Source organism: Patiria miniata, unplaced genomic scaffold (assembly GCF_015706575.1).
Source record: "Patiria miniata isolate m_02_andy unplaced genomic scaffold, ASM1570657v1 HiC_scaffold_26, whole genome shotgun sequence".
NCBI lineage: Eukaryota > Metazoa > Echinodermata > Asteroidea > Valvatida > Asterinidae > Patiria > Patiria miniata.
Window position 1 is genome coordinate 7,252,005 of NW_024037065.1, and position 25,574 is coordinate 7,277,578.

At 42.7% G+C, this 25,574-nt stretch overlaps 1 protein-coding gene and 1 pseudogene across 1 annotated transcript in view; one reads left to right on the forward strand and one right to left on the reverse strand.

Moving 5' to 3' along the window:
* On the reverse strand, positions 1 to 20,228 carry LOC119733998 (annotated as a pseudogene).
* The window catches only part of LOC119733997 (neurexin-4-like), an 11,534-nt gene continuing 5,186 nt past the window's right edge, over positions 19,227 to 25,574 (forward strand). The window contains exons 1-2 of the mRNA XM_038207379.1: positions 19,227 to 19,843; positions 21,523 to 21,824. Coding sequence (XP_038063307.1) covers positions 21,530 to 21,824 — 295 coding nt within the window. The 5' untranslated portion in view covers positions 19,227 to 19,843; positions 21,523 to 21,529. The remainder of the gene's footprint in view (positions 19,844 to 21,522; positions 21,825 to 25,574) is intronic.

A 25,574-nucleotide genomic window follows, 5' to 3' on the forward strand; every position in this document is an offset into this window, starting at 1 on the left:
GGGTGATTTTTTTTTTTGCATCTTGCCTAACTCCCTTAGTTTGCGATACTCTGCCTGAAGTGAAAATCTCCAGGATGGGTAGTTTTTTTTTTTTTTTTTTTTTTTTTTTTTTTTACATCTTGCCAGTGCAAACCAACTCTCCCAGGGTCAGCCAGGAATACTGCTTCCTCCCGCCGGTGTCACCCAGGTGCACCGACTGCACGGGCAGGTACTCCTTATCGGTCAGCAGACCCTCGTCCGATGTCTCAACCTTGCTGCCTTGATCGCAATTGCAGGTGCCGGCGCAGGCCCGGCTCGTGGTGGAGGCCGGCGCGCCGCCCCAGCTCCTCATGGTTTGGCCGTCGCGGGACACCCACCAGCCGTAGTCGTTGCCCTTCTTGACAAACAGTGCGGCAGCCTTGCAACGGAGCTACGCGGGGAAAATTTGCAGAATCACATTTTGTATTAATATGAGCAAATTGGAAAGGAATGGAGTATTTTTGAGAAGGCGTGTACGTTATAGTTACAATGATCGTGAAAACACGTAATGCACGTTGGAAATAACAACACCAAGTACACGATATGAATGTATTACTATAGCCAATTGCGGTATCGAATCAGGATACAGGAAGAAAGTTTCCTGTCCAGGGCTTACTATTGGAAACGAGGTTGGAAATAAAGTAAGCACTGGGGACGAGGTTTCTATCTCACTGACTTACTCGCTGTCACTACTTGTGAATTGGCCCGGTCTCATCATGGTAAAAAAAAAATTGACAGAGATGACTGACTATAGAATCCTTAAAGGCAATATACAACATTTGCATACATCAAAAAAACAAAAAATACAAATTATTACGAAGTACCTTACTAGACTGTTTGTGAGTAATAGTCTCAAGCATCCTGTGAAATCATGGCAGCTGGTGTGCTGTCATTTTCAAGAAAAGTATCAATGTGTGTATCAATTTCCAACGATGGTCTGCTTTTTTGTTAATACTGCCCTCAATTTACCAAATTTAGTCGGTCCACATTTTCTTTGCAATCGGTTACACATGTGTGAACAGGTGCAAGCCAGCTAGTCTGGTGTCCTGACCTGACAATCTGTAAACCTTCTCAGTTTCGTCTGGAGGAGTGTCAGGGACCCAGGCTACAACAACAGCATTTGTTCCTTGGTTTTCCCAGCATTTATGAACATATAACTGTAAAAATTCCAGAGTATTAACATTTTGTTATACCATACTTACCCCCAAATCCATACAGTTCTGGAAATTACAGCAAAAGCTAATGTTGTATATTCCTTTTAAATTGAAATTGGTCTGGGACAAGCTTACTAGGTTCACAAGGTCTTGGGTTTTTTTTACTAGGCAAGAAAAAAAGTACAATACCTTGATAAACTGCTCACAAGCGCCGGAGACTTCAGTCAGTGCAGCCAGCTGAGTGGTGTCTGCGTTGTTGTACGTGGGTGTCACCACGAAGGTTCCAGGGTCCTTGTTGCCGTTGTTCTTAACTTCTTGCTCACTGTCGTGGTGGACCATTGTCGTAGCTGTCCATCAGCCCCAACACAAACACAAAAAGAGAAACCGGCAACCACAATCAGAATCAGTAAAGCACCAGTCACACATTCACGGTTGGAGCTACGAATATCCACGGTTTACCAAGAATCAATCGAGATCACAATTAACCGTCGAGGTTCGTGGAGAAATCGACTTTCTAAGAATGCACTACGGTTTCAGGACGGATAGCCACGACTGTCTTATGGTTTCTATACGAATACACCAAGGTTTGTCAAGAGTATGGACGGATTTTTGAAGAATGTCGACGGTATTACTAAGAATTATGACGTTAACGTTACGGTTGGCTGCGATTGGGCCACGGATGACCAAGGTTCTCCTACGAATATAGCATACATATTCTTAGTACAACCTTAGCAAAAATCAGAGCATATCCGGGCATATCCGTAGGAGATTCGTAGCGAATTTGTAGAGATTTCTACCACAAATGAGCTATGAATCTCCAAGAATATGTACGAATAGCCACGAATAACACTACGAATTAGTACGGTTGTCCCACGGATGTCCCACGGTTGCACTACGGATTGATTTCATAACGATTCACCACGGAAGTTTGGAACAACTTAAAACTTCCGTAGCCCCTCGGCCTCCACGAATACCCAAGGAAGATGACGGATAACCACGGAGGTACCGGGGATTAATACGGTACTCCCACGGTTTATCACGAATTTCAAATCGTGGAGATCCGTAGCTCCAAACCGTGAAGGTGTGACTAGGGCTTTAGGATGACAAAGTCAAAGTTTAGTTCCCTGTCCCCATTGTCCTTCGGACTTATAATATGGAGACAGGTTTGGCTAGCGGTGAATCTTGCATACATCAGGAGGCATCCCTCATCATGTATGCAAATGATATGCATGACGTGTACAGGTCTGAATCCCGCCTCCTGAATTGGAAATCACAACGGTAACGTTTGCCCGCAAGCAGCCTATTGCAAAATGGCAATAGCCCGCGCCATGAATGCACAATTTTGTTGGTGAGGAACTTCGATTTTTGCTGAATTCGAAAGTATCTCTGGCAAATATCAATAAAAAGAGAGAAATTACTGTTCAGTATTTAAAACCTTTGCAGTTGAAATGCTTGAAAGTTACCTTTATGGAGACACTGATGTGGTAAGACAAGATTGAGTTTCTTTATAATCGTGCGTTCAATCACCGTCAATGCACAGAGCTAAACAGCGATTTGAAAATAAACAATCATGATGCGCGCGCGCAGAGGTGATCCAATCAATGGCTTCAAATGGGAGCTAGCTACAGGTGCCCATACATCTAGGGGGCCGGGAAATAGTCTAACAAAGTCACAACACAATGCCTTTTTATATCAAATGCATTGTGAACAATTGAATATCTAAGATACAATCCGCCAATCACATTTTGGTTCACTGCTGTTGCAGGTGTTGGTTTATCCCAGCTGGATGCAGAAGGTAATCTTTAGTGCGATATTTGAAAGCTTGGAGACCATGATATTGTAATAATGCCCAAGACAGGCTCTGGAAGTACGTTTTTTTCTCCTAATGGAGAACTCTGGTTCTCTCTGGAGTATCCGCATAAACCTCTCCCTATTTATACTCTCCACCTTGAAATGCCAAAAACTGTCATAAGACAAGTTGTTTTATACAACACCTGAATAAATCCCCGTCATCTGATTGGTGGATCGTTGATCACATGTCATTGAATTATTCGTCCCAACGCACGGCGCGCGCGCGGCGCGCAGCGCACAGTGCAATGGAAGTTCAATTGCACGGTGAATAGAACCTCCATTGCACGGTGTCACTGCTGCCGGTGGTGGCGCTGTTTTTAGTCGAGATAAATTGAATATGATGGTTCTCAACCTGTTGAACAGTTTGCATAAATTAAATAGGATGAACTTGTCGAACTTTTAAACAGTTTTTAACCTGAATAAATTGGCTATTAAAAGTCAACCAATCAGATGACAAGGATTTATTAAAGTGTCATAAAACAAATAATGAATGTTTCACGTTCGTGCAATGGAAAGAATAATTTCATTTGGTGACCAGCGATTCCTACACCAAGAAGTAAAGTCCATCACAAGTCCACACATGTCCTCACAAGTATATCACAATCCTTAACAAGTAAACCAGTCTCAAGTCAAGAACACAAACTACTCAAATGACCTGTGACATAAGGCGAAAAAAAAAAAGTCTCCGGTTTCTGGTATGGAGCTTGCCCAAAAAGTGGTGCGGCGACGCGGCTTTTTTTTTTTTTACCTGATTGTTTTGCTTCAAATGTCGGCTGATGACTACAAATGGTGCCCAACTAAACTTAGTGCAAATAGATGGGAGTCCAGAGAGGCCACATAAAGCTTATTCTCGACCATAACCCAATCTAAAAACACGTTAAAATTGTGCAGCAGCAGGATTCCAGTCAAACCAGTGAGTTTGGCGGTTTTGAGACATCATCTTTCATTGAAAAAAAAAACTTTTTCATTTTGCCGACGCGCATGGCTACGGCGGCGCGCGCGCATACGAGAAACCGGAGACTTTTTTGTTTGGGTCTAAGTGTTCCTTGTTCGTCCCTTGGTGTATAAGGACTTGTGCCTATACCTATGACCGGACTTTGTGATGGACTTGTAATGGACTGGACTTCAACACTGCTTGAGATCAGGCTTTATCAAGGCCAAAACAAAAAAGTCTTCGGTTTCTGGTATGCGCGCGCGTCGCCCTAGCCATGCGCGTCGGCAGAATGAAAAAAGTTTTTTTTTTTTTTTCAATGTAAGATGATGTCTCAAAACTGCCAAACTCACTGGTTTGACTGGAATCCTGCTGCTGCACAATTTTAACGTGTTTTTAGATGGGGTTACCATCGAGTATAACCTTTATGTGGCCTCTCTGGACTCCCATAATTATGTTGCACTAAATTTAGTCGGGCACCATTTGCAGTCATCAGCTGACATTTGAAGTAAAAAAAAGTGAAAAAATTAAAAAGCCGTGTCGCCGAACCACTTTTGGGGCAAGCTCCATACCAAAAACTGGAGACTTTTTTTTGGGGGGGGGCCTTACCTACTCCGCCGTCAAAACTGCACATAACCTCGAACGGTCTGCCCAGGCCCTTGGGGTCGATCATGTACATGCCGTTGGTCGTCTCGCCCCGGTCGAACAGGTCTTGGCAGGTCTCGGGGTGGTGACTACCGGCGGCGGTGGTGCCGTTGGCTCGGGCTGAGGCTCCGGCTGAGGTTCGGGCTGAGGTTCCGGCTGAGGTTCCGGCTGAGGTTCCGGCTGAGGTTCCGGCTGAGGTTCCGGCTGAGGTTCCGGCTGAGGTTCCGGCTGAGGTTCCGGCTGAACTGGTGGGTTTGGCTCTGTAGTTGTCGGAAAACGATGTTCATAATTATGTCATCAGTTGAACATCAAACAGCTGCACCCGAAAGTCTCATTTTAAGATTGTTTTATGCTCAGTTCGGACGGACGGTCGGTCGGATCGGTAGGCCGGTCGCGAACTTTTTTTTCCGTAGGCGGGATGCTCCAAAGCAGGCGCGGTTCTAGAACCAATATTTTTTTTGGGGGGGGGGGGGGGGGGGGGGGCGGGGGGCTAGCAGGGTGGATCCAGAATTTGTTTCAGGCAGGCTTGCTGAAATGTAGACCTGTTATTTTTTTCCAGACACTTAGGCCTCCGAAAATCTATAGGTGGGGTGGGGGGGGGGGGGGGGTGTCATGCCATATTTTCAATGGGGAGCGCCAATAAAATCCTAAAATCATTCACACTATATTAACTAATGCACCCTTGTCACGAGTATTTCTTTAGGGGGAGACCGTTCGCATGTACATCACAATCCTTCTTTTTGCTAATGCAATTTTTTTACGGAATTTATTTGTGGGGGGAGGGGGTTAGACAAAATTGTGGGGGGCTAAAAGCCCCCCCCCCCCCCCCCCCCCCCCCCCCCCCCCCCCCCCCCCCCCCCCCCCCCCCCGTAGAACCGCGCCTGCTCCAAAGTCATGCATAATTCAGTTTTCCTTTGAATCGCTGCAACGACTGGGTTTCGAAACAGGGATCTCCGTATCCATAGCTCAATACGCTTTAAAGGTAACTGGTTGACTAAATACCAACAATGCTCTTCATATCATTGTTCTGTTTCATGAATAAACATACTGGCTCGATGAAACTATTGAATTATTCGTGGTTTGGAGCATCCCGCCTACGGAAAGGAAATTCGCAGGCCGGTCGGTCGGGTAAAGCAAACAGTGAAGAATTACGAATGTTTCCGAGGCAATATTTGAAAAGAAACCTTCTGTTTGGAATGATTACGGGATGAAATGTATCCAATTTCGAGCGAAACATGGAGGTAAGTAGCTGTAAAAGGAGTGGCTCAAGAAAAGTAAAGAAAGACTTTCAATAGATGCCGACAACCAAATTTTAGAAGACAGTGATTTTGTTAAAATTAGAGCAGCTTAGCATCACACGTTGCAGACCGGTGAATAGGCCCCGAATTTCATTTAATCACTCGGTATAATGACCATCCAAGTTAGGACGTTACTGAGATAATTTATTGTGAAAACACTGAAACTTCTACACGATAGGGCCTTACACATATTTCATCGATAACTTTTCACTGAAATAGAAAATTCAATCATGATAATTTATCAGGGAAACTGGCACTTTTCAACTGAAACACGGAATTCGACGATGATAATGAAATACGGAATTCAGTGATAAGGATTCTCCGAAAAGCACATTTCAACGACTGAACGTATCTCGAAATTAGAAAACATGGAGTTCAATGATGATAATTATGTCTTCGAAAAGCGAAACGGTGGTTTAAGGGTTCTGGCTGGTGCAACCCAATCGTCCGAGGGTGCAGTGCACAAATTCAAGTGAGATCTCTACCATTCTACGCGAGCTCATTAGCATGAACAGTGCCCCCTCAACTTCTTTTGAAAAGGAGCCTCCGTTTGGCTTTAAAAATGGTGGAATTGTATAAATATAGCCAAGGATCAACTCCGGTTTTGGGCTTCCATCTGAGGGCAAGCTTGATAACATTAAGGTTACAAAAATGGATCCTATTTGCCTGAGAAAGTGGAAGGATGCCACTTGTAAAATGGCTACACGCAGCCTTGGGAACTATCACATTTCGGGAGGTGATTTGTTTTGGTGTGAATTTTTAACAATGTAATTGGCTAGTCTACCCACAATTGAAAAGAAATGAAAAGATGAAAGAGAAGACAATAGTTTAATTTTTGTTTGAGAAACCCCAGTGATGTCGGCTGGCATGTTATTTGGCCCTGAACTTTGTGTATTTTACACTGTTTTCAATAGGGCTTGAATTAGTTCAGTGCACCCCAATCCATTCATTCAGCTCAATACAGTGAAAGCATAGACATGTCTAGGAGTGAAAGTCCTTGTCTTCATTTATATAGCGCCCCCACTCGCTGAAATTACTGGATGACCTTTTGGAGGCGAATGAGGGCGCTCAGCCCAACTCACCGGGCATATTTTCAATCATGTTCTCCAGCTCGGCCACGCGCGCCTCCAGCGCCTCGATCCGCTGTTCGAACATCTCTCCCTGGGCTTCGATGGCCTCCTCGATGACACCGAAGGTCTGCCGGACCAGGTCCGATTGGGCGTTGGCCAGGCGGTCGGCGTCGGTGTCGATGTCGCCCAGCGTCGTGCCGGCAAGCCCCAGCAAGCACGTACACAGAATCAGGAATGACATTTTGTTGTTTTGTAGTGTCGTCGATTTTCTACGGGATGACGAAAAAGAAAGGAGTGAAAATCTAAGCAATACTATAAACGTTGGTGTGCACTGTACTTGTAGCACTCTGACTTTGAGCATCTAACGAGCTCAACTGATGATCACCAATTGTCACTAGTTGTCACTACAAGCCAAATTGCCGCCGATTATCACGGTCACTGAATGTCACCTATTGTCATGTGTCACTGATTGTCACTTACGGATCTTTTGTGTGTTTCCATGAAATACGCGCCTCAGTGATTTTTTTGACTTTCAAAAGCCGGCCTTTCTACATTACGCCCCGACCCTGGAGCCAAGTCGGTGCAGTGATGTTTTCTTCAGCATTTAATTTCTCCCTGTTGCCCGGGTTCGAGTCCCACCAGGCAGTTATCGGTTAATAAAATCAGCTCATCTAGGCTTTTAAAAAAATTACGGTTAGAAACGACGATGCGTTCTCCCCGCAGAGCAACGGAGAGGAGCGAAGCAGTTTAAGTCCTCGTATTCGACGATTTGTTAGCTCAGCCAAAAAATGGCAGTACTAACACCAATAGGGCTACAAAGGTTACCATTCTACGGAAATCCACCTACTTCTAACACGAAGGCAAATCTTCACCGGTGTAAATGCGGGAAAAGTCACTCCGTTAATAGTGGTGGGCTGCCGGTGATCAAGAGGTAAACATAAATAACTACAACACTGCCTGCAACCACGGTCCCTTTCAGATTGTAGTGCATTTCGACATGTAGTATACTGTTCAACAATTACTTGAAAATCCCTAACTTTTGCTGGTCCAAGAGGGCCAGTCTACTGCCCTCTACCGCTGGGCGAGTAACTCGATTACTCGAGTACTCGCGAGTAGTTTATGCTACTCGTTCTTCTTGTGATTTTTCATCTACTCGAGTACTCGTCCTGGCGTGAGTAGAAGCAGGTACTCGCGAGTAGCAGTTTAGGGTTCACGGCTTAATACGTCACCTGCAAACAGGGAATCACTCCCGCCACCTCTCTCTCCCTGGGATTCCATTCGTCCATTTCGTTTTCTCAAGTAAATGACCTAAAGCGTCGCACAGTAAGGACATCTCAATGCTGACGAATGGGGTGTGACTTGCACGCTATTTGCTTACTTGACGTCATAATAACGTAAACGTCATTTTTCTGCTTTTATGGGGAATGGGGTTAACTACTCGCAATTACTCGACCACTCGCGAGTAATTTCTTTGCGAGTACTCGAGTAGAAAATCCACTGCTCGCCCAGGCCTATGTGCATATCTTACTAATTAACTGGCTGACCGTGTCTGACTGAGTTTTTACTTGTGAGCTGGGGAGGGTGATATCGTGCAGGATTACCTCTTTACGCAGAAGGACGGTTTAAATTGTGTAGACCAGATGCGATATGCATGAACAGACACCAGTGAGCAGCTATTCTGAAGTAATTGAATAGAATATTGACTGGGACCAGCTGGCCTACTATAGGTTTGTCTTTTCTGGGTTTTTTGGCACACTGGAATGGCATCGTTGTACAGGGTGAGTTAAAAAAACCCGAAACCCAAATGGCAGGACCAATTTTTGAATGAAGTTTTGCCTTTATCACTTTCAAAATCCAGGATATGGAAGCCCAATTAATGAGCTTTCTTTTAGTACGAAAATCACGGAATATTACGGAAAGTTACGGAATATTAAACACAACCACCGTTTTAAAGTTCTGTCCACGGATTACAAAAAAGTAAGTGTTCTTTCAGCAAAACGAACACAATTCACACACATCCCTATGAGAATTGTTTTCGTTTTGCTGAAAGAACACTTACTTTTTGTGATCCGTGGACAGAACTTTAAAACGGTGTTTGTGTTCAAAATTCCGGAACTTGAAAAGTACATGAGTGATTTGAATGATTCTTATACTAAAAGAAAGCTTAATGACTGGGCTTTTATATCCTAGATTTTAAAAGGGCTGCAGGCAAAACTTCATTCAAGAACTGGTCCTGCCATTTTTTTTCTCACCCTGCATTTCAATTTTTACCAAACGGCGACCAATACTTTTCCCCCAGAAATTATGCTCTAAACAAACTAAGCTTTAAGCTTATCTGAGTCATGCGCCCCCCCTCCCTACCCGCTCAGAATTAAAAATGTGCCCCCTCCTGAAAATTAGGCCCCAGTGGTCCCCCCCCCCCCGCAAATAAGACCCCATTTTTCCGTTTCTGCTGCGGCGTGACCATGTTCTCTTTGCACTTCACCATTAACGTTTGGGTTTGACTTCTCAGAATAAAAGGCAGATACAATATTACTAACAGTATTAAACGACATGAGGAAAGGACACTGTGGTTTAAAATTCATTTCTACTCGTATACATGAAAAGTGTGTTCATTACCAAGCAACCGCCGATATCGATTCTCAAATGAAATGCTGACACAGGGTTTCGAAGAAAATTTCGAAGAAACTTTGATTTTCTTTACACCAATGACGTAATGTTTATCCTGGATTACCCTCAACTTAAAAATATTGAAGAATATATTTTTTTCACACATCTACGGCGTTTTCCCATCCCACCGACTACACGGTAGAAATGTGCAGACAAGTCAACCGACAAGTGTTATGGCCGAGCGGTCAAGTGCACCGGACTCAAGCTCTGGTGTTTCTGATCAGCAGAGTGTGGGTTTCGAGTCCCGGTCTTGACACCTGTGTCCTTAAGCAAGACACTTAACCATTATTGCTTCGTCCTTCGGATGGGACTTAAAGCCGTAGGTCCCGTACATTGTAAAAGAACCCAGTAACATGTATTGCTAAGAGAAAGGTTTGCCCCGGTGGTTCGGGCAGTGCGTTTATCTTCAACCATATAAAGGCAGCACTGGCAAGCAGGAGGAAGAAGAAGAAGTCCTAGTATATCACAAGTTAAATCACAAGTCACTTACAAATCGCAAGTTATTTGAATAGCTTGTGACTTTACACCCTGTGACTTGTGATTGGCTTGTGAAGATTCGTGAGACTATGACCACAACCCTGCTATGCTATGAAAAAAACACCAAGGTTTACAAATACACATTTAATGTTCCTTCGCCAGGCGATTCACCCATTCGCGCTCAGGCGAAGCCTTACATACCAACTATGAACATTCCTTTGTATTCGAGTACTTACGAAAAACCGGAGAAAAAAAACATCATTTTACTCCCACTGTGAACACTCTTTTAACACACTATATTTTATCGTGATTTTCTTCATTTTCCTCTTCATTTTGCGACTGATAAACCTAACCCCAATTTTTTTTTCCAGAGCGGGGGAAACCTAGTGTGGATGTGTGCCAGTCCACAAAACGAATACTCGTCTTGCATCACGTGGAACTCTTTTGTTCCGACAGGTTTACAAAAAGAGAGTACGGAAGGTTTAAGAGCACAAAATTCTGCACAGATTTAAGAAAATCAAAGTCATCAACTACCTGAAGTTGTCCCCGTCAAATCCAGCCACGGACGTGTCAACCAAACTGCACAGTCTCCGCACTCTGTCGTCTTAAAGTACAACCCAAAGTTGTTTTATTGTGTGTCCTGCATAAAGATACAGTCGTGTTTATCCATCGCTGTTCTCATTCCCAACGCGCGCGGTGACGTGTCTAAACCTCCCGACCAATCAGCGCCCGGAACTGAAGTTCAAGGGCCGCCCAACCTTTGTCTTTCTTCCTGCGCGCGCATCGTTCAATGTGCCCGGTCCAAACATGTGTCATATGTTATAGACATTGACCGTAAATCACGATATAGTTGATGTGGGTTTTTGACTGTTAGCGATAACACTCGGAAAAAAAAATAATGTCAAGGATTTCTTGAAAAACGAGGGATCCTTGACCGAGACTGTTTACGTGCGATAAAATGCAGAAGTTTTTTTCTTTAATGGTATAAAGGATCATTTTGCTCCTTGTGTGCTTATTTTTCGTTATATCTTAACCTTAATCATACAACCTAACTTGTTGAAGTTTCAGGTCGGTGGATGCTCATTTTGTGAAAAACAGAGAAAACGTAGGTACAATTTTTGGTCTCGTCACAATGTTCCTTTTGTAATGCACGTAAAAAAAAACCTTTCTGAAACCAGCTTCAATGATTGTTATCTACTGAACGACACCATTTCTGAAGGCATTCTACGGTATTTTGCCTGTCCTATCTTCACTTTGACCAAGGATTTTCTCGTAATGTCGGTTCCTTTAAAGTTCCTTTAAAGGTGTAATAAACTCCACAAAATAAAAAGTAACTGAACCCTTTTTCTTTAAAGGGAAAGTACATCATTGGCTTTTGCTGTAATTTTCAGAAATGAACTATTTGAGGGGTTAGTCGCAGAGCTGACAAACCGACGAATAAGCGAAAACCTTGTTTGGAGTAATTCGCGTTTGAAGTTGGACACTTCTCCGGGCGCCGTATTTTATCCTTAATGTTTCGATAAAAAAAACTGTTAGTATATATTCTGAATAAAATATGAAACTAAGTATCCACCAGGTCACTTATTTAATCAGAGAAGTTGTGCGATATGGTTTTATTTGATCGTTAACGCATTCGTCAGTTTGTCAAATTACATTAATCTGCGATATCCGGTTGTTCTTCACACTGTTTGTATGCTATTCGTCAGTTTGTCGGATCGCGCGTGCACGCACGCGCAATCCGACAAACTGACGAATAACATTCGTTGGTACTTGGAACGCACACCTTACATAAGCTGGTTACCAGCGAAATTTCGTATTCGTCACTATGTCAAATTATGGATTTGTTTTTGTGAGTGATTCGCCACAAGGGGGGCTCTGAATCTCAAAATCCAGACAAATATTAAGAATTTTGGCATAAATACTTGAAAGAGCAACCTTCATAAAGCCTAAAAATAACAAAAAATCGAAATCACCAAAATGGTCGATTCGCCGGTTTATCAAATATTGTTACACCGACATGTTTGAAGGTTTGTGTTCGAAAATGCTGGAAAAACCAAGAAAAACAAAGATGTTCAAGTAGTCTGGTTTCCTGACTCCACTAAAGATAAAATGGATCAATTTATAGATGCCTGAAAATTGTAAGGTAAGGGAACCAGTCTAGCTGGCCTGCACCCGTTCATGAACATGTAACCAATAGCAAACAAAATTTGGACTGAAACAAGGGTAAAGTTGGAGCAGTAGTTGAAAAAATAGTTAGGTTTTTCCAACGGTGGTCGGCTGATCACCGTTGGAAATGTATACAAGAATATCATTTTCTTGAAAATGACTTCACACCAGGTGCCATAATTTTATAAGATTCTTGAGACTGTTATTTACCAACATCCTAGTTAGATATTTCGTAAAACTTGGTAGTTTTATTTTTCGATGTTTGCAAATGTTGTATATTCCCCTTAAAGATTGAAAAATAACACACCAATCGTGTTCATCAACCAGATAGTTCCCTTAAAACAATTTCCATCTTGATTTTGGCGAGTGCCCTGTATATCCTCATCCAGAATACATCTTTTAAACAATAACAAACAATCAAGGATGTGAGATGGATTTGTTTATTTGTCGGTTAATTTTTATGTGTTTTGGGGTGTGTGTGTGTTTTTTTTTTTAATTTTGTTAACTTCTTGCGAAACCAAGATCTTATTAGACATGACTTGTGGCTTGTCTAAGATAGGAATGTTTCAAGGGTGAAGGAATTAACACACCTGATTTTCATAATTGTTAAATAAGACGGAAGATACGGCAGCTACAAACATTTGAAATAGTCTTACGTACAAGCTTAACAACCTACATAGTAACGACCAAAGAGAGTCTTTGTTTTGTAAGTCAGCCTCGCTCTGGACGTATGATGGAAGGGGCGTTTCCAGTTAATCAAAAAGGAGGGTGCACTCTCTCCTATGGTACTCATCCACGAATATTCTAATGAGGGGGTCGGTAGGGGCACATCTTCGACGGATAGCCGATGTGTGGTAAGGAATGTGCGATCTAGCTCTTTACGTTTCCTAAACAATGGCGTGATCATAAACGTGCACTTGAGGTTGCATGACATGATATGATACCTCGTGCGAGCCGTAGTGGATTTGGTGACGTCACTTCCGGGACGGCCTGAACAATCAGAAGACGCGGTCTTGCAAACAAACAAACCGTGAACTTGGTAACGCGCACGTCATCCCCGGACAGAGCAGGGAAAACAGTCCGGAAACCAGACGCTATATCAAAATGTCAAATCAGTCTGGCCCCAATTTTCATTAACAAATATAAATCTTCCACTTTCTAGTTATTACTTCCCGGCATTTCTCCACGACTTAAAACTATCAAGACCATTATTACTTGTATTCCTGAGATAGCTAACTTGTATACATGAACATGCCCGCGCGATTGGTACCAAAGCCCTTGACCGACACCGGGTGTGAACAAATACGTGCGGACCGGCCCGTCCCGTGGGCCGCGAATTCCGGTAAAGACAGCTTCGTGATTCACGGTACAAGGTTACTGACGATTAGTCCATTTTCACAATTATTTTTGTATCAAACTCTGGTAAAGTACAGCGATGAAGTTTCCAGACGTTTTCCGGAGGCCACGGTAGCAATGGGAGACGCATCCCGTGTTTACGGCGCAGGGTCCTTGGGAAAAACGTTGTAAATATCCCACGCATATCTCGCCGTACGATTCCTCCCCCCTATCTCCCTTCCCCTCTCTCTTACTTTACCCGGGAACACGCCCCTTATTGAGTAGCATGCATAAGCAGGGGTGGATACAACTTTTTCTCTAAGGGGGGGGGGGGGGGGGGGGGTAGCTGTCAAGGGGGGGGGGGGGGTAGCAAAGGCACGTGCTTCTTTGACCGCAAGATTTTTCAATTTTTCTGCGGTCCAAGGGGAATGATTAGACCCCCTAAACCCCCGTCGCGTAGATCCGCCACTGTCAAGGATAAATCCGGCTAGCCAACAGGGACTTTGACCCCATACAAATGTCAGGTTGTTTTTATTTCATTTTTTTAAGCAATGACACCAGGAAGAGGAGTATGCGAATGTGTTTTTTTTTTCCAATCAAGCCTACCAATACCCTTTCCTTTCACGAACTTTTGAAACAGTAATTAACGACAGATAAAAGGGGTGGGGAGATTGCCTCTTCTAGTCAAATGAGTTCCAGCCCCCACCCCTCCTTTAAAGTTAATTTACAAAATTATGTGGAAAACATCAACAAACAAAACTCCCAAATTATTATGAAATACCTTGATTGACTGTAAGTGAATAACAGTCTCAAGCATCCTGTGAAATCATGGCACCTGGTGTGATACCACTTTCAAGGAAAGTGAATTTTTGTATCAATTTCCTACGATGGTCGGCTGACCATCATTGGAATAAAATCGACTTTTTTTTCAAATACTGCACCCAATAAAAATATTTACCAAATTAAGTTTTACCAAAAATCGGCTACACAGTCATCCGTGAACGGGTGCAAGCCAGCTAGTCTGGTTCCCTGACTTGACAATTCCCCGACATGTATATAATTGCTCCATTTCGTCTGAAGTAGGGTCAGGCAACCAGACTATAAGAACAGCATTTGTCTCTTGGTTTTTCCAGCATCGATGAACACAAAACTTTAACACATCAGTGTAACAATATTTCCTAAAAGGTACTAGCTCAATAATTCATCCATTTCTGAAAAACACAGCCAAAGCAAATGTTGTATACGCCTATTACTTTTAAATCCAAAAACGAAGAAGGAAGTCGTAAAAATAAGGTTTCTCGTCTTGTACCGTATAAAGGGATGATGCTCAACGATCTGTACAGTAATTTACGAGTTGCGGTCTCGCGGGATTTTAGCCGTAGTCTCGCGAGTTTAGTGGCAACTGAAGTTCTCAAGATGGACGCGGTTTTGCTAGAGATGATAAAACTCGCCACTCTCTCGCCAATATGTTAACATCCTCTGAACACGTTTATGTGTACCCCCACCCATGGGGGCTTCCATCCCCACCCCCACCCCACCCACTCGCCCCACCCTCGAGGCTCATCCGTCATCATTTTTGATGTGGATACTTTCATGGAATAATTTTTCTTTCCATAAACTAATAACCTCCGCCATTGTGGTTATGCTTTCATTTGCATTTGTTTGTTGGTTGGTTTGTCTGTCAACAAGATAACTCAAATTTCAAAAAGTTATGGACGGATTTGCATAACGAATTGGTGTTCCTTGGTACAAGTACAAATCGCTTAAATTCCGGAAGTGATCCGGATCTGGGTCTGGATCCAGGATTTTGTTAAGGATTCTTCACATTTTTTTTAATATGCGAGTATTTTTTCGGGCGTACTGACAATAGGGAGGGGCGGAGGTACCTAGTCTGCGCTCTCTGAGTGCTTTCTAGTTATCCAGATGGGTTTTTTTTGCGGAAATGATTTCCATTGTTTCAATAATCCTGTATCCTCCATTATTTCATGCGATCGTGCTTTTACCTTCTACTGGTTACAAAACTCGTCATCTGGGAAAAACATTTCTGATTGTTACTGATCTACCGCGTATGACCTATGCACGATAAACGTGATACAGTATTCTTTTTTATTCTGTTCTTTTATTTTTCTCGAGACGCACGTGATTTATTACCGGCATCAACTGATCTAGCTGGCGACCTTTGCACGCGTGCGACCCGGTCTCGAGAGGCCCGTGTATCTCAACAGGTGTCTCGTAGGATCATTGAACATCTGGCGAAAAGAAAATTTCAGCTCTCGGAAAATATATCACCGAAAGGGCAGTGGATGTCAGGTGTATGTCTAAAAGTCAAACGAAGGCTCACAATACTTTAAGAGCTGTGTTTCTAGATTTGTTCGGCAACGACCTTTAACATTTTAACACTTAAGTAAGTTTAAGGCCTAACCAGACGAGGCATGCGTAGCAAGGCTGCTCGCAGACCATCGATATAGCCAGAGCGCCCATAATTCTGTTCACTGGAATTCATCTGGTCTACGCATTAGACCGGCTTCAGCCCATTCAATGGCGTTGTGCAGTTACCCTATACGATAGCACTGCCCAGCGCTCTTGATCAGTCTTATTTGAAACATGGAGGAAAACTCCATGGTTGAAAGCGACAGTTGGGGAGTCATTCGGTCGGTCAGTCAGTCAGTTAGTCACGGTCGGGGAATCAGTCGGGGAGTCAGTCGGGGAGTCAGTCAGATAGGATAGGTTCAACAAAGGACAATAACTTGTCCCTCTGGGACCAGCACAAGTTTCGTCATTCCTAAAACAAAACATACTACCCAGATCAAGACAGACAGACACCATGACAGACACCATGACAGACAGAGTAGGATCTTTTAATATAGGATGAGGGAGATAATTTCTTAAATGTATTCTGTGGTTTTGCGGTGGGCATGGTTTAGGAAATCCCTGAGCGAGTCTTGGTGAATATTGTTTCTAACAATGGGGCTGTCATTTGCTGGTAGACTTCCTGATCTAAATTGTCAGGCGATTTCTTCTGGTTGGTTAAACAAGGAAATGATGAAGGAGTTTTAATCGCTTTTGTTGTGCCTCACACTGTGGGGCATTGAACGGAATAATTTTGAGCGGTCTTCCTTCTGTAGCGTATGTTAAAGTGATATGAGACTTTAAAGCACGTACAGGAACATTGGCACGTAGAGCCTGAAAGTTCACCCCTGGTGGCGCGCTTCTGGACCCCTTGAATAGGAAAATTAAAGTGCAAACAATTCTGAAATTTGCAATTCTTTTTGGTACATTGACTTCTTAAGAAACCCTTCGTCAAATTGTTACCAGCATCTCAATTTATGGAAACTGAAAAATCGCCTGACGTGAAAGAGAAATATCGTGCCAAAAATTGACCTCTCACTTCCGAAAATCTAACATAAATGTGGACTAGTGGAACTCGGTGTACTCGTACTAAGATGAACATTTATTTTGTGGCGGTCATTGGGTGAAAACTGAAACTTAAATAGGAGACTAAAATATCTTTTAGGACATATGCAATGTTTTTGAATGAACTTGAAGACGTCATTAGCATTAACGGAAAAATCTAAAATGGCCGCTGATAAGGACTGCATTCAAGCCAGCCCGACTAAATCTAGAACCCATCGGCTGTAGGTAGGTAAATCGTCGCGTCGTTATACATGTTCGTTCTCATGCAAGTACGCGATGTGAAAAGAAAAACTTGAACGGACAAGGCGACCTAGGATGTGAAAATGCCGGATGTGAAAGGTCGTGAGTAAAATTCGTTTTTACCCATCTGCATGTGATTTCTCATCATGTTTCTCATTCATGTTTCTTGGGGTGGTTACGCTTATAGAAATCATAATGTCAAAATTAAGGTAACGGCAACAGCGCCCGCAGTTGTCCGTAAAAAAAATGGCAAATTTTTAAATGTTTAAAGAAGTGCACTTTTCAATGAAATTAACAAAAACAGAATGTCAAATGCTTTTCATACATTTAAGAGGAGTAGAAAGTGGCACAAAATGTGTTCCTAAGAAAATGTCACCTCATGGACCCTTTAAAGTGAACGTGGAGAGATTTTAAAAAGGCGGTGGCTCCAGATTGATGGACCGTGTCCAAGATAGAACGTGTCCAAGTGTTTTTCTTCTCGGTCTAAATAATTTCATAGAGACAAGTTTTTGGGGCGAAGGAAAAGGAAATTACAGTTTTAAATAAACAGTGATCTACAAGATATTGCAATGTCAATGACACAATTGTTCCTTAGCCAACAATGCGGACATCTCTTCCGTTCATCTGTTGCTTATAACGAGGAACTTAAAAACAAAAACAAAACAACAAAAACTCCCGGATTTAAAGACGACAAAACAAGTTCGGGAAATTGCTGTTGGCTCTGTTAAAACTTGGCACAGGTCACTTCTGATAGCTCCGATCAATGAACTTGAAAAGGAAAAAACTGGAATCAATTAGAAGCTTCAGAGAGGGGAAAACAAAAGTGCAAAGTTTTACTTAAAGTGGAGTGCTTAGTGCTGCGGCCTCGTGGTTAAGGGCACTGGATTCGTGGTCTGTGGGTAAAGCTGCGGGTTGTGGGTTCGAGTCCAGCCCAGGGTCATGGTGCGTGTGCCCTTGGGCAAGGCACTTTGTCACTCATTGCCTCTCTCCACCCAGGAGTAAATGGGCACCTGTGAGGGCAGAGATGGTTATTGTGATTGAAATAGCTTCCTTGCACCTAACAGGCAGCATTGAGCTGTATACTCCCCAGGGAGCTGAGATGGTATTTGGAATGTTTAATTGGCCCAATGATCAGGGGTAATAATAATGTAAAGCGCTTTGATCTTTGTTAAAAGCGCTATATAAGAACCTGTTATTTATTGAACAAAAAGATGTTTCTCCCAACCGTGCGAAAACCGTCCCTCAAACATACGCCAGTTGATTGATGGTAGGAGATAACACAGTTTTGACTGATATTGTGTACAGTTCAACATGTTGAATAATTACACAGAAAGTTTGAAGTTAATATCTTTGGTGTTTTTTTTTAGTGTTACAGATAATTAAACCTTGACAGCCACCGGTTCCTGAGAGTGAGAATGAGATTTTTTTCGTACGATCGAATTTTTGGATTTTTTTCCCATTTTCAATGTTTAATTTTCAGGTATCGGTGACTGACAAGGTTTAATGATCTGTAACCATGGAGGAAGGAACAAAAAAAAGGAAAGATTATAACTTCAAGCTTTCTGTGCAATCATTCAACAGTTGATCTGCACACAATATCAGTCAAGCTGTACAGCTCATCTCCTGAGGGCTAGGCCATGAGTTTATCACTCACCCCTCGCATTACGTGATTTGTGTTTGGTAGATGTTTTTTTTCTTTTTGTGGAGGGATCTTTTCTCTTGTAAAAATAGATGCACATTTTTTTCTGTGTTTCATTTTTTTCCCCATAATAATTTGAAACATGCGTCTTTTTATTCGGCGGAGGAATTACCGTTGACGTGCCGACTGCTGCGTTCGCGAGCGACCCCAGGGTCAACCTGTCTCTATCGCACGTAATAACCCCGTTGACAAGAAACATCGTAATGAGCGATGCGGTCCGTTCACCCGGGCCACATTTCGGCTTGACTCCACCGAGCCAACCTTCGACCTTATCCCTACTTTCCATGGAGACACAAACACGCTAAACAGGAAGATTTTTTTTCTGTAAAGAAAATAACCAACCGCCTGTTTTGTCGATTAGAAATTTATTAGAGGGGGTGCAACATCCGAGGCCGCCGAGAAAGTTCCGCGATGACGTAAGCTTATGGTCAGATCCAGCCAGGAGGCTCTTCTCTTTTTCACGGCGGATGACACCGGCTGGCGCGCGCTGCTGCGAAACTTCCGTCCGGGGTATAAAGTCATGGGACAACAACAGTGCGTGGGAATCCGGGGGAACACCGCTGCACTATTAATGCCACCCGCGCACTAGCGATGAGAAAGTGCTTGGAGCTAGTCTAGGCTTTTACTGTCCCCTGTGCCCTTGCATTGTAATCTGCCTCAGCCAGCATTTTTTCCCTGAGCACTGCATTGTATACGCGTAATAAGCAACACCGTTGTTCAAAAGTCTTACGTCAGGAGGCGATTTGAGTCAAGCGTTCCCGAGCTGAAACAGCAGTTGGTAACGTTTGTTGGCCTTAGAGTTTAATCGGTGTAATCGACAGGAGGACGATTTGAACGATTGGGAAAGTGATAATATCAGCAGCCCTCCAAATAAGGTAATTATGCAATCATTTCTGCTGTCGTATTAAACAATGGAAGAATGTTTGAACAGAAGCTGAAAATGTAAATTGCTTGAATTGTTTTATCAAATGCTCTAACATCGATACAACCGGAGAAACTGTGTTTCAACTATAACAATATCACCACGCTTAACAAACTTTTTAAAAGCTTCCAGTTTCTGGCATCATCTTAACGCACACTATGCTATAACAATGTGTTGTAATTATTTATTGATGTACTCACCAAGTAGGCCGACGAATCTTTTTGTCCCCGTGTGACACGCAGTTTTATCCTTGGGTGAAACTCGGTGGTGAGGCAAGGACCGTGTTTTTGGATATAACTGAACACCAGCCGCGCTCTAGCTGCCTGGTTATGTGCGCCTTGCCGTGGTAGGGTGCCACCTGTCAATGTGTCAGACCCCGTCATACATCAAACTCCCTAGGGACCGCCTCCTGTAGGCCTAGACTGGCCTTCCTAGTCCTTCGCAAGTGAACTTCCCCATGCACTTAAACGTAACGCCGCCCCGCTCGCTGATACCGTCGTGCTCAACTTTTTTTGTAAACCAAAGTGGAAATTTTGTGTGACACGCGCGAACAGAAAGAAAATTACCTAAGTGGAACCCCTCCACGTATAGTTCCAAGTGTCAAAATTGTTTTAATAATGACGGGTAATCTGACTGATAAAAAAAAGAGTAATGAACGGAGGTGAGAGGACCTATACAACTCTATTGTTAGGCACGAGTTCGTTTATGCTGTCTAGAATATTCTTTCTCTACATTGTAGTTGTGTATACTTGTGTGAAATGACAGTTCACTAATATTTTCGTGGTTAAGATTTTCGTCGATACTCAACGGGTGCTCTAGACATATTGTTTCTCCAATTTTTGTTAGGCGTGACTCGTGAGTGAAGTATACGATACATGTAAAACTCGACTGAATTGTTGTGGTTACTATACTACGAGTTATGTCAAAACGCAACAGGTTTCTGATACCGAGTTACCAACAACATAACTTTGGCAGTTATACCCCAATTACAAACTGCCACATGTTCACATTTTTGCCCTAATTGGTCTTCTTTTATATAGGAGTAGGCGTTTTGGTCTGTGCATGTGCGGTCCAATTTTGTAAGACGTCCTGTCGATTTGATCGGATTTGATCGGAGATGGTGTATAGGCCTACTTCGCTTGAGTTGAACGCGAATTCAAAGGATTTGACGTCATAAAACATTCGCAGTAAAATCGCTGATGGTTGAAGTGTGTTCAATTTATTTGTGAAATTGCAGCGCCGACACTCCACGTGACGTCAGAAATTCGTGTACATTTTCAAACCGGCGCTTATCTCTTCCGATCCTTTTTTTTAGGTGCCACGACTGTCGCACTAGTGGGTCAATTTGTCGCACTAGAGTGCCGTAAAGAAAGATTCACTTTATTCATAGAGCAAAGTTCACTCCGACCCATGCTCGCACTGAAACATGGATCGACAAGACGATTTCGAGTGAAATTCATTCAATCGATTGTTTTGAATTGATTCTTCAGTCGGAAGTGAATCTTTTTCAAAGTGTTTCAACCTAAAATAAAAGCGATCTTCACTCGAAACCGTCTGATTTTTACAATTTAAATTTTGGGAAATAAACGGACACGCTGAGAGAGATTTCAAGTTTCCACGTTTTTGTTGCAGGCCCAAAATGCAGCAGTTACAACCAACCGGCCTGGTACTGTTCGTCGGCCTTCTCGCCACTTTCACCGGCCAGTCCAGCGGCCAGCCGGCCCTGGGCGAGATCTACCGGCTGAACGGCCTGCAGTCCGACCTCCAGATGGACACCTTCCGGCACGTGGGCAAGCTGATGAACGACCAGTACCGCAGACTGGACAGGCGACTGAAGGCAATCGGTTCCCGGATCAGGAGGGCCGAGCGGGACCTTGGGGTGGACAGCCCGCCGGACGAGCCCTTGGGAGGGCCAGCCTTCCCAAATATACCAGGTAAGCTATGGGCACATCGGCGTAACTCAGGTGCCATTTTCGGGGACGCAAAGCCAGATTACACCTTTATGTTCCGACACCCCTATGTTCCAACTATACACATTCCTAATCCTCACCCTAACCCTAAACATCTCCTAACCCTAACCCTAACCCTAAGGATTTTGGGGAACATGGTGTAGACTCCATTTTTGGGGATGGGACAGAGGGTATTTGGTCATTAAAGGCACTTGGAGTTGTCATTTTAAGAGGGAGGCATATGCACTTGGTTTTCTCATTTTCGGAGGGGGATACTTGGGGTAGTCAACTGTCTAAAGAGGGCATCCCTTGGGTTCGGTGATTTTTCAGGGTGAGGTAACATGCTGAGAATACAGTGTTTATACATCGGTGAAGGGCAAAACTGATATTGATTTACAACGCAAATTCCATCGTATGAATAGTTTAATTGCGGTACACTCTGCTACATGTACATCCGATTCGAACCAGCCAACCGATCCCGCAAGCTCGATGGTCGAGTGGTAAGACGTCTGCACTAGATAGATAGCGTAAAGTCATGGGTTCGAGTCCCACTCGAGTGATTTTTCCAACTTTCACTCGGGAGGTAACACACTGAGTATAGGCTACAGTGTTTATATCATGAAGGGCAAAACCTGATGTTGATTTCAGGGTATACATGGGTATAATCATGATCTGAAGGGGGAAATCGCTTGGTTTTTGTCATTTTCGGGGGGAAGGGGTCACTTTGGGTTGTCAATTTCTGAAGAGGCATTCATTTGGATTGGTCATTTTCGGGGGGGGGGGGGGGGGAGAGTACTTGGATATAGTCGATTTTCCGAAGAGCTATAGGGGGTATTCACAAGGGCTCGGTCATTACATTAGGAGGGGGACTTGGGTAGTCATTTTCTGAAGAGGGTGCACTCGACAGGTTTTGAAAACAATATGAAGTTCAACTTTATTTTCTCCAGAATCCCGAGCGAGGGGACATGCAGTGTTACAACTCACATTTTAAGACGAATAATTAAGATTTACTCCAAACTGTGCTCCAAAATGTACAACTTATTCGTGTCGAATATTTTTGTGTGATGTAAATCTAGACCAAAAATACATACATCCAAAAACATTTTTGTGTTAAACACAAAGGGGCAAGCTAAACATTTTTTCCCCGATAATTCGATTGCTAAAAGGTAATCGTGGTCTCCGCAGTGCAAAAGTTTCAAATCACATTTCAAACCAAATATTAAAATTGTCGGGAAAAGATCCTTTATTATAGGCTACATTCCCTATTGTCCGACAACTTTCTTGTCGAATAATAATTTTGAAAATGTTGACCCCTTAAATTTCAAAATTTGAAGAAGATGTTGGGTAGAGAACAGCAATGCAAAGTTTCAAATCACATTTCAAAACACACAGAAAAAAAATTACGAACAAAGATCCTACATTCTCAATCTTCGACAAGTAAGGAAATTAAACGATTATTTGTGGAAGAAAACTTCTGAAATTCCTTACAGCTTTTACTTCGAAAATACTCTTTGGACGAGAACCTAATCTGGGCAAATTGAATATTGTTTTTAAAATGTTGGAAGTGTTCCAAACGTTCATCCCTGTTGTTTGGACGATGAGTCAAATTCGTTCACCTGTCTCCGTAGCTCATCGCCTGGAGTCTGGGTGTTAGTCCTACTGACAGCTGGATTACACGAAAAGCATTAAATGATTTTATGTACTCGATGATTGAGGCGGAAGTTGTGTAATGACCTTGCCCTATATAGCTTGGGGGGTTGACTCCCTGAGATCATCACTGTAATGAGTGCAGATAATAATTTGCTTTTTCTTGCATTCTAGTCGTTTCCCATGATGACACCACTCAAAAACCAAAAAAAAAGAATGCTCAAAACCTAACCTGTTGAAGTTTCAGCTCGTTGGATATTACTACTTTTCAAGAAAACAGTGAAGAACCACTTGAACAACCACGTGATTGCTAAACAAGATTTCGTCCATATCACTCTTTTTCTCCACAAATCTGATCGTTGGGAATCACCTACATTTCTGGATTTCTTCTAAAATGACAGCAAGCCGGACAGAGTAATTTCACGGGGTGTTTAGCACCAGTAAGATCTGCAAGGAAGTTTCTTGATGATAATTTCCGTAGGTTACTTTTGGAATAAAAGCAAAATTTTGGCATAAGACCCAACGAAAATTTTATTCCTTTGTGTTATTTCAACAAAAACTTACTCTTTGTATGTTTTGGGCATTTCAGCCCTCTGCAAAGGTTTTTTTTATTCGGGTTGCTTTTGAGCCTCTATAACGCACAAAAAGATCAACCGTACTTAATGATTCTATAATCAATTTCTCATTTACTTTAAATTTGATCGCCAAAAAATTTACAATTAAACAAAAGAAAAATTTATTAGGGAGAAAGTAGAAAAGGCATACTATATGCATCTTGCGCATTTAAAAGTATCGGGGGGGGAAAAGAGGCTATACCTGTTTTGAGGTTCCCATATGTAGTCCTCTATTTGGGTGATGCATGTGGTTCGTCTTTGGAATATCCGTTAAAAAAATCCTCATCAACCTCAAAATCGTGGATATTCCTTGCAAGTAGTGCTGCACGGCTGTATAGGTAGTGTCCCGCCCCCTTTTCAGCCCTCTCAACCAATCAGAAGCCAGCATTTGTTTTTTATTTTTGTTTTTTAGGGGTGCGAGGAGAAATGAGGAGGGACTGAGGAGGGATATGGCGGGTAGTGATTTAGCAGATGTGTTGCCTAGAGATCATAAAAGCGTTTAAAATTCCATTTGTTCATGTAGCACATCGGATTCGAATCAGACTCGAACCAGCCAACCGATCCCGCAAGCTCAGTGGTCGAGTGGTAAGACGTCTGCACTAGAAAGCAGGAGGTCGTGGGTTCGAGTCCCACCCGAGTGAGTTTTTCCAAATTTCACTCGGGAGGTAAACAGAGTATACAGTGCTTATACGTCGGTGAAGGGCAAAACCCAATATTGATATTTATAGTTGGTTTAGTTTCGTGAACTTTGGTCTGTTTTGCTTTATGTCGAAATGCACAAGTTGATTTTATATTAAATTTTGTTCGCTACACTGACATTATCGGGTTTTGTTGACTATATTTTTAAACATGCAGAATTTATAAACTGCAAAGACACACATTGAAGACTTAACTGTTCAAACACATCTGGAGAATGGATCACTCATTACAAAACATATCAACTTTCTCTCAATTACTTTGAAATACAATGAACCGTACAAAACCGTCCGCATGCACCCTTCAATGAATCTTGTTTTTAAAAATATTCACGACGTCGCCAAAATACTCACGTCCAGTCGTAAATAAATTCACGACGTCGCAAACAATTACGACCGGTTTTGTCCCTTCACGGGCATCACAGGTAACAATATATGTTTTAAGCTGTATTTAATGATTTGCTCGCCTCGGTTTTCAGGGACGTTTGTAATTTTAGTTGAATACAGTCAAGCTAATTAAACCGGTTATGCCATCTATTAAAAAAGACTCATGTTTACCGTTTTGGCAATTACAGTTGGATCTGCATTTTGTGACTCCAATTCAAGCGGTTGGTGTCAATTTCTCAGTAGGCCTACACGTGAAGATAAAATAAATTGGTTTTTTTTAAGTCCACTCAGTGTCCCAGAAAATGAAGCTCTCTATATCAAGTGCCACCTGTAAGTTGGATCCTGTAGCTACGCCATTGAACACCTGTCCCATCAATTAACATCGAAGCTAG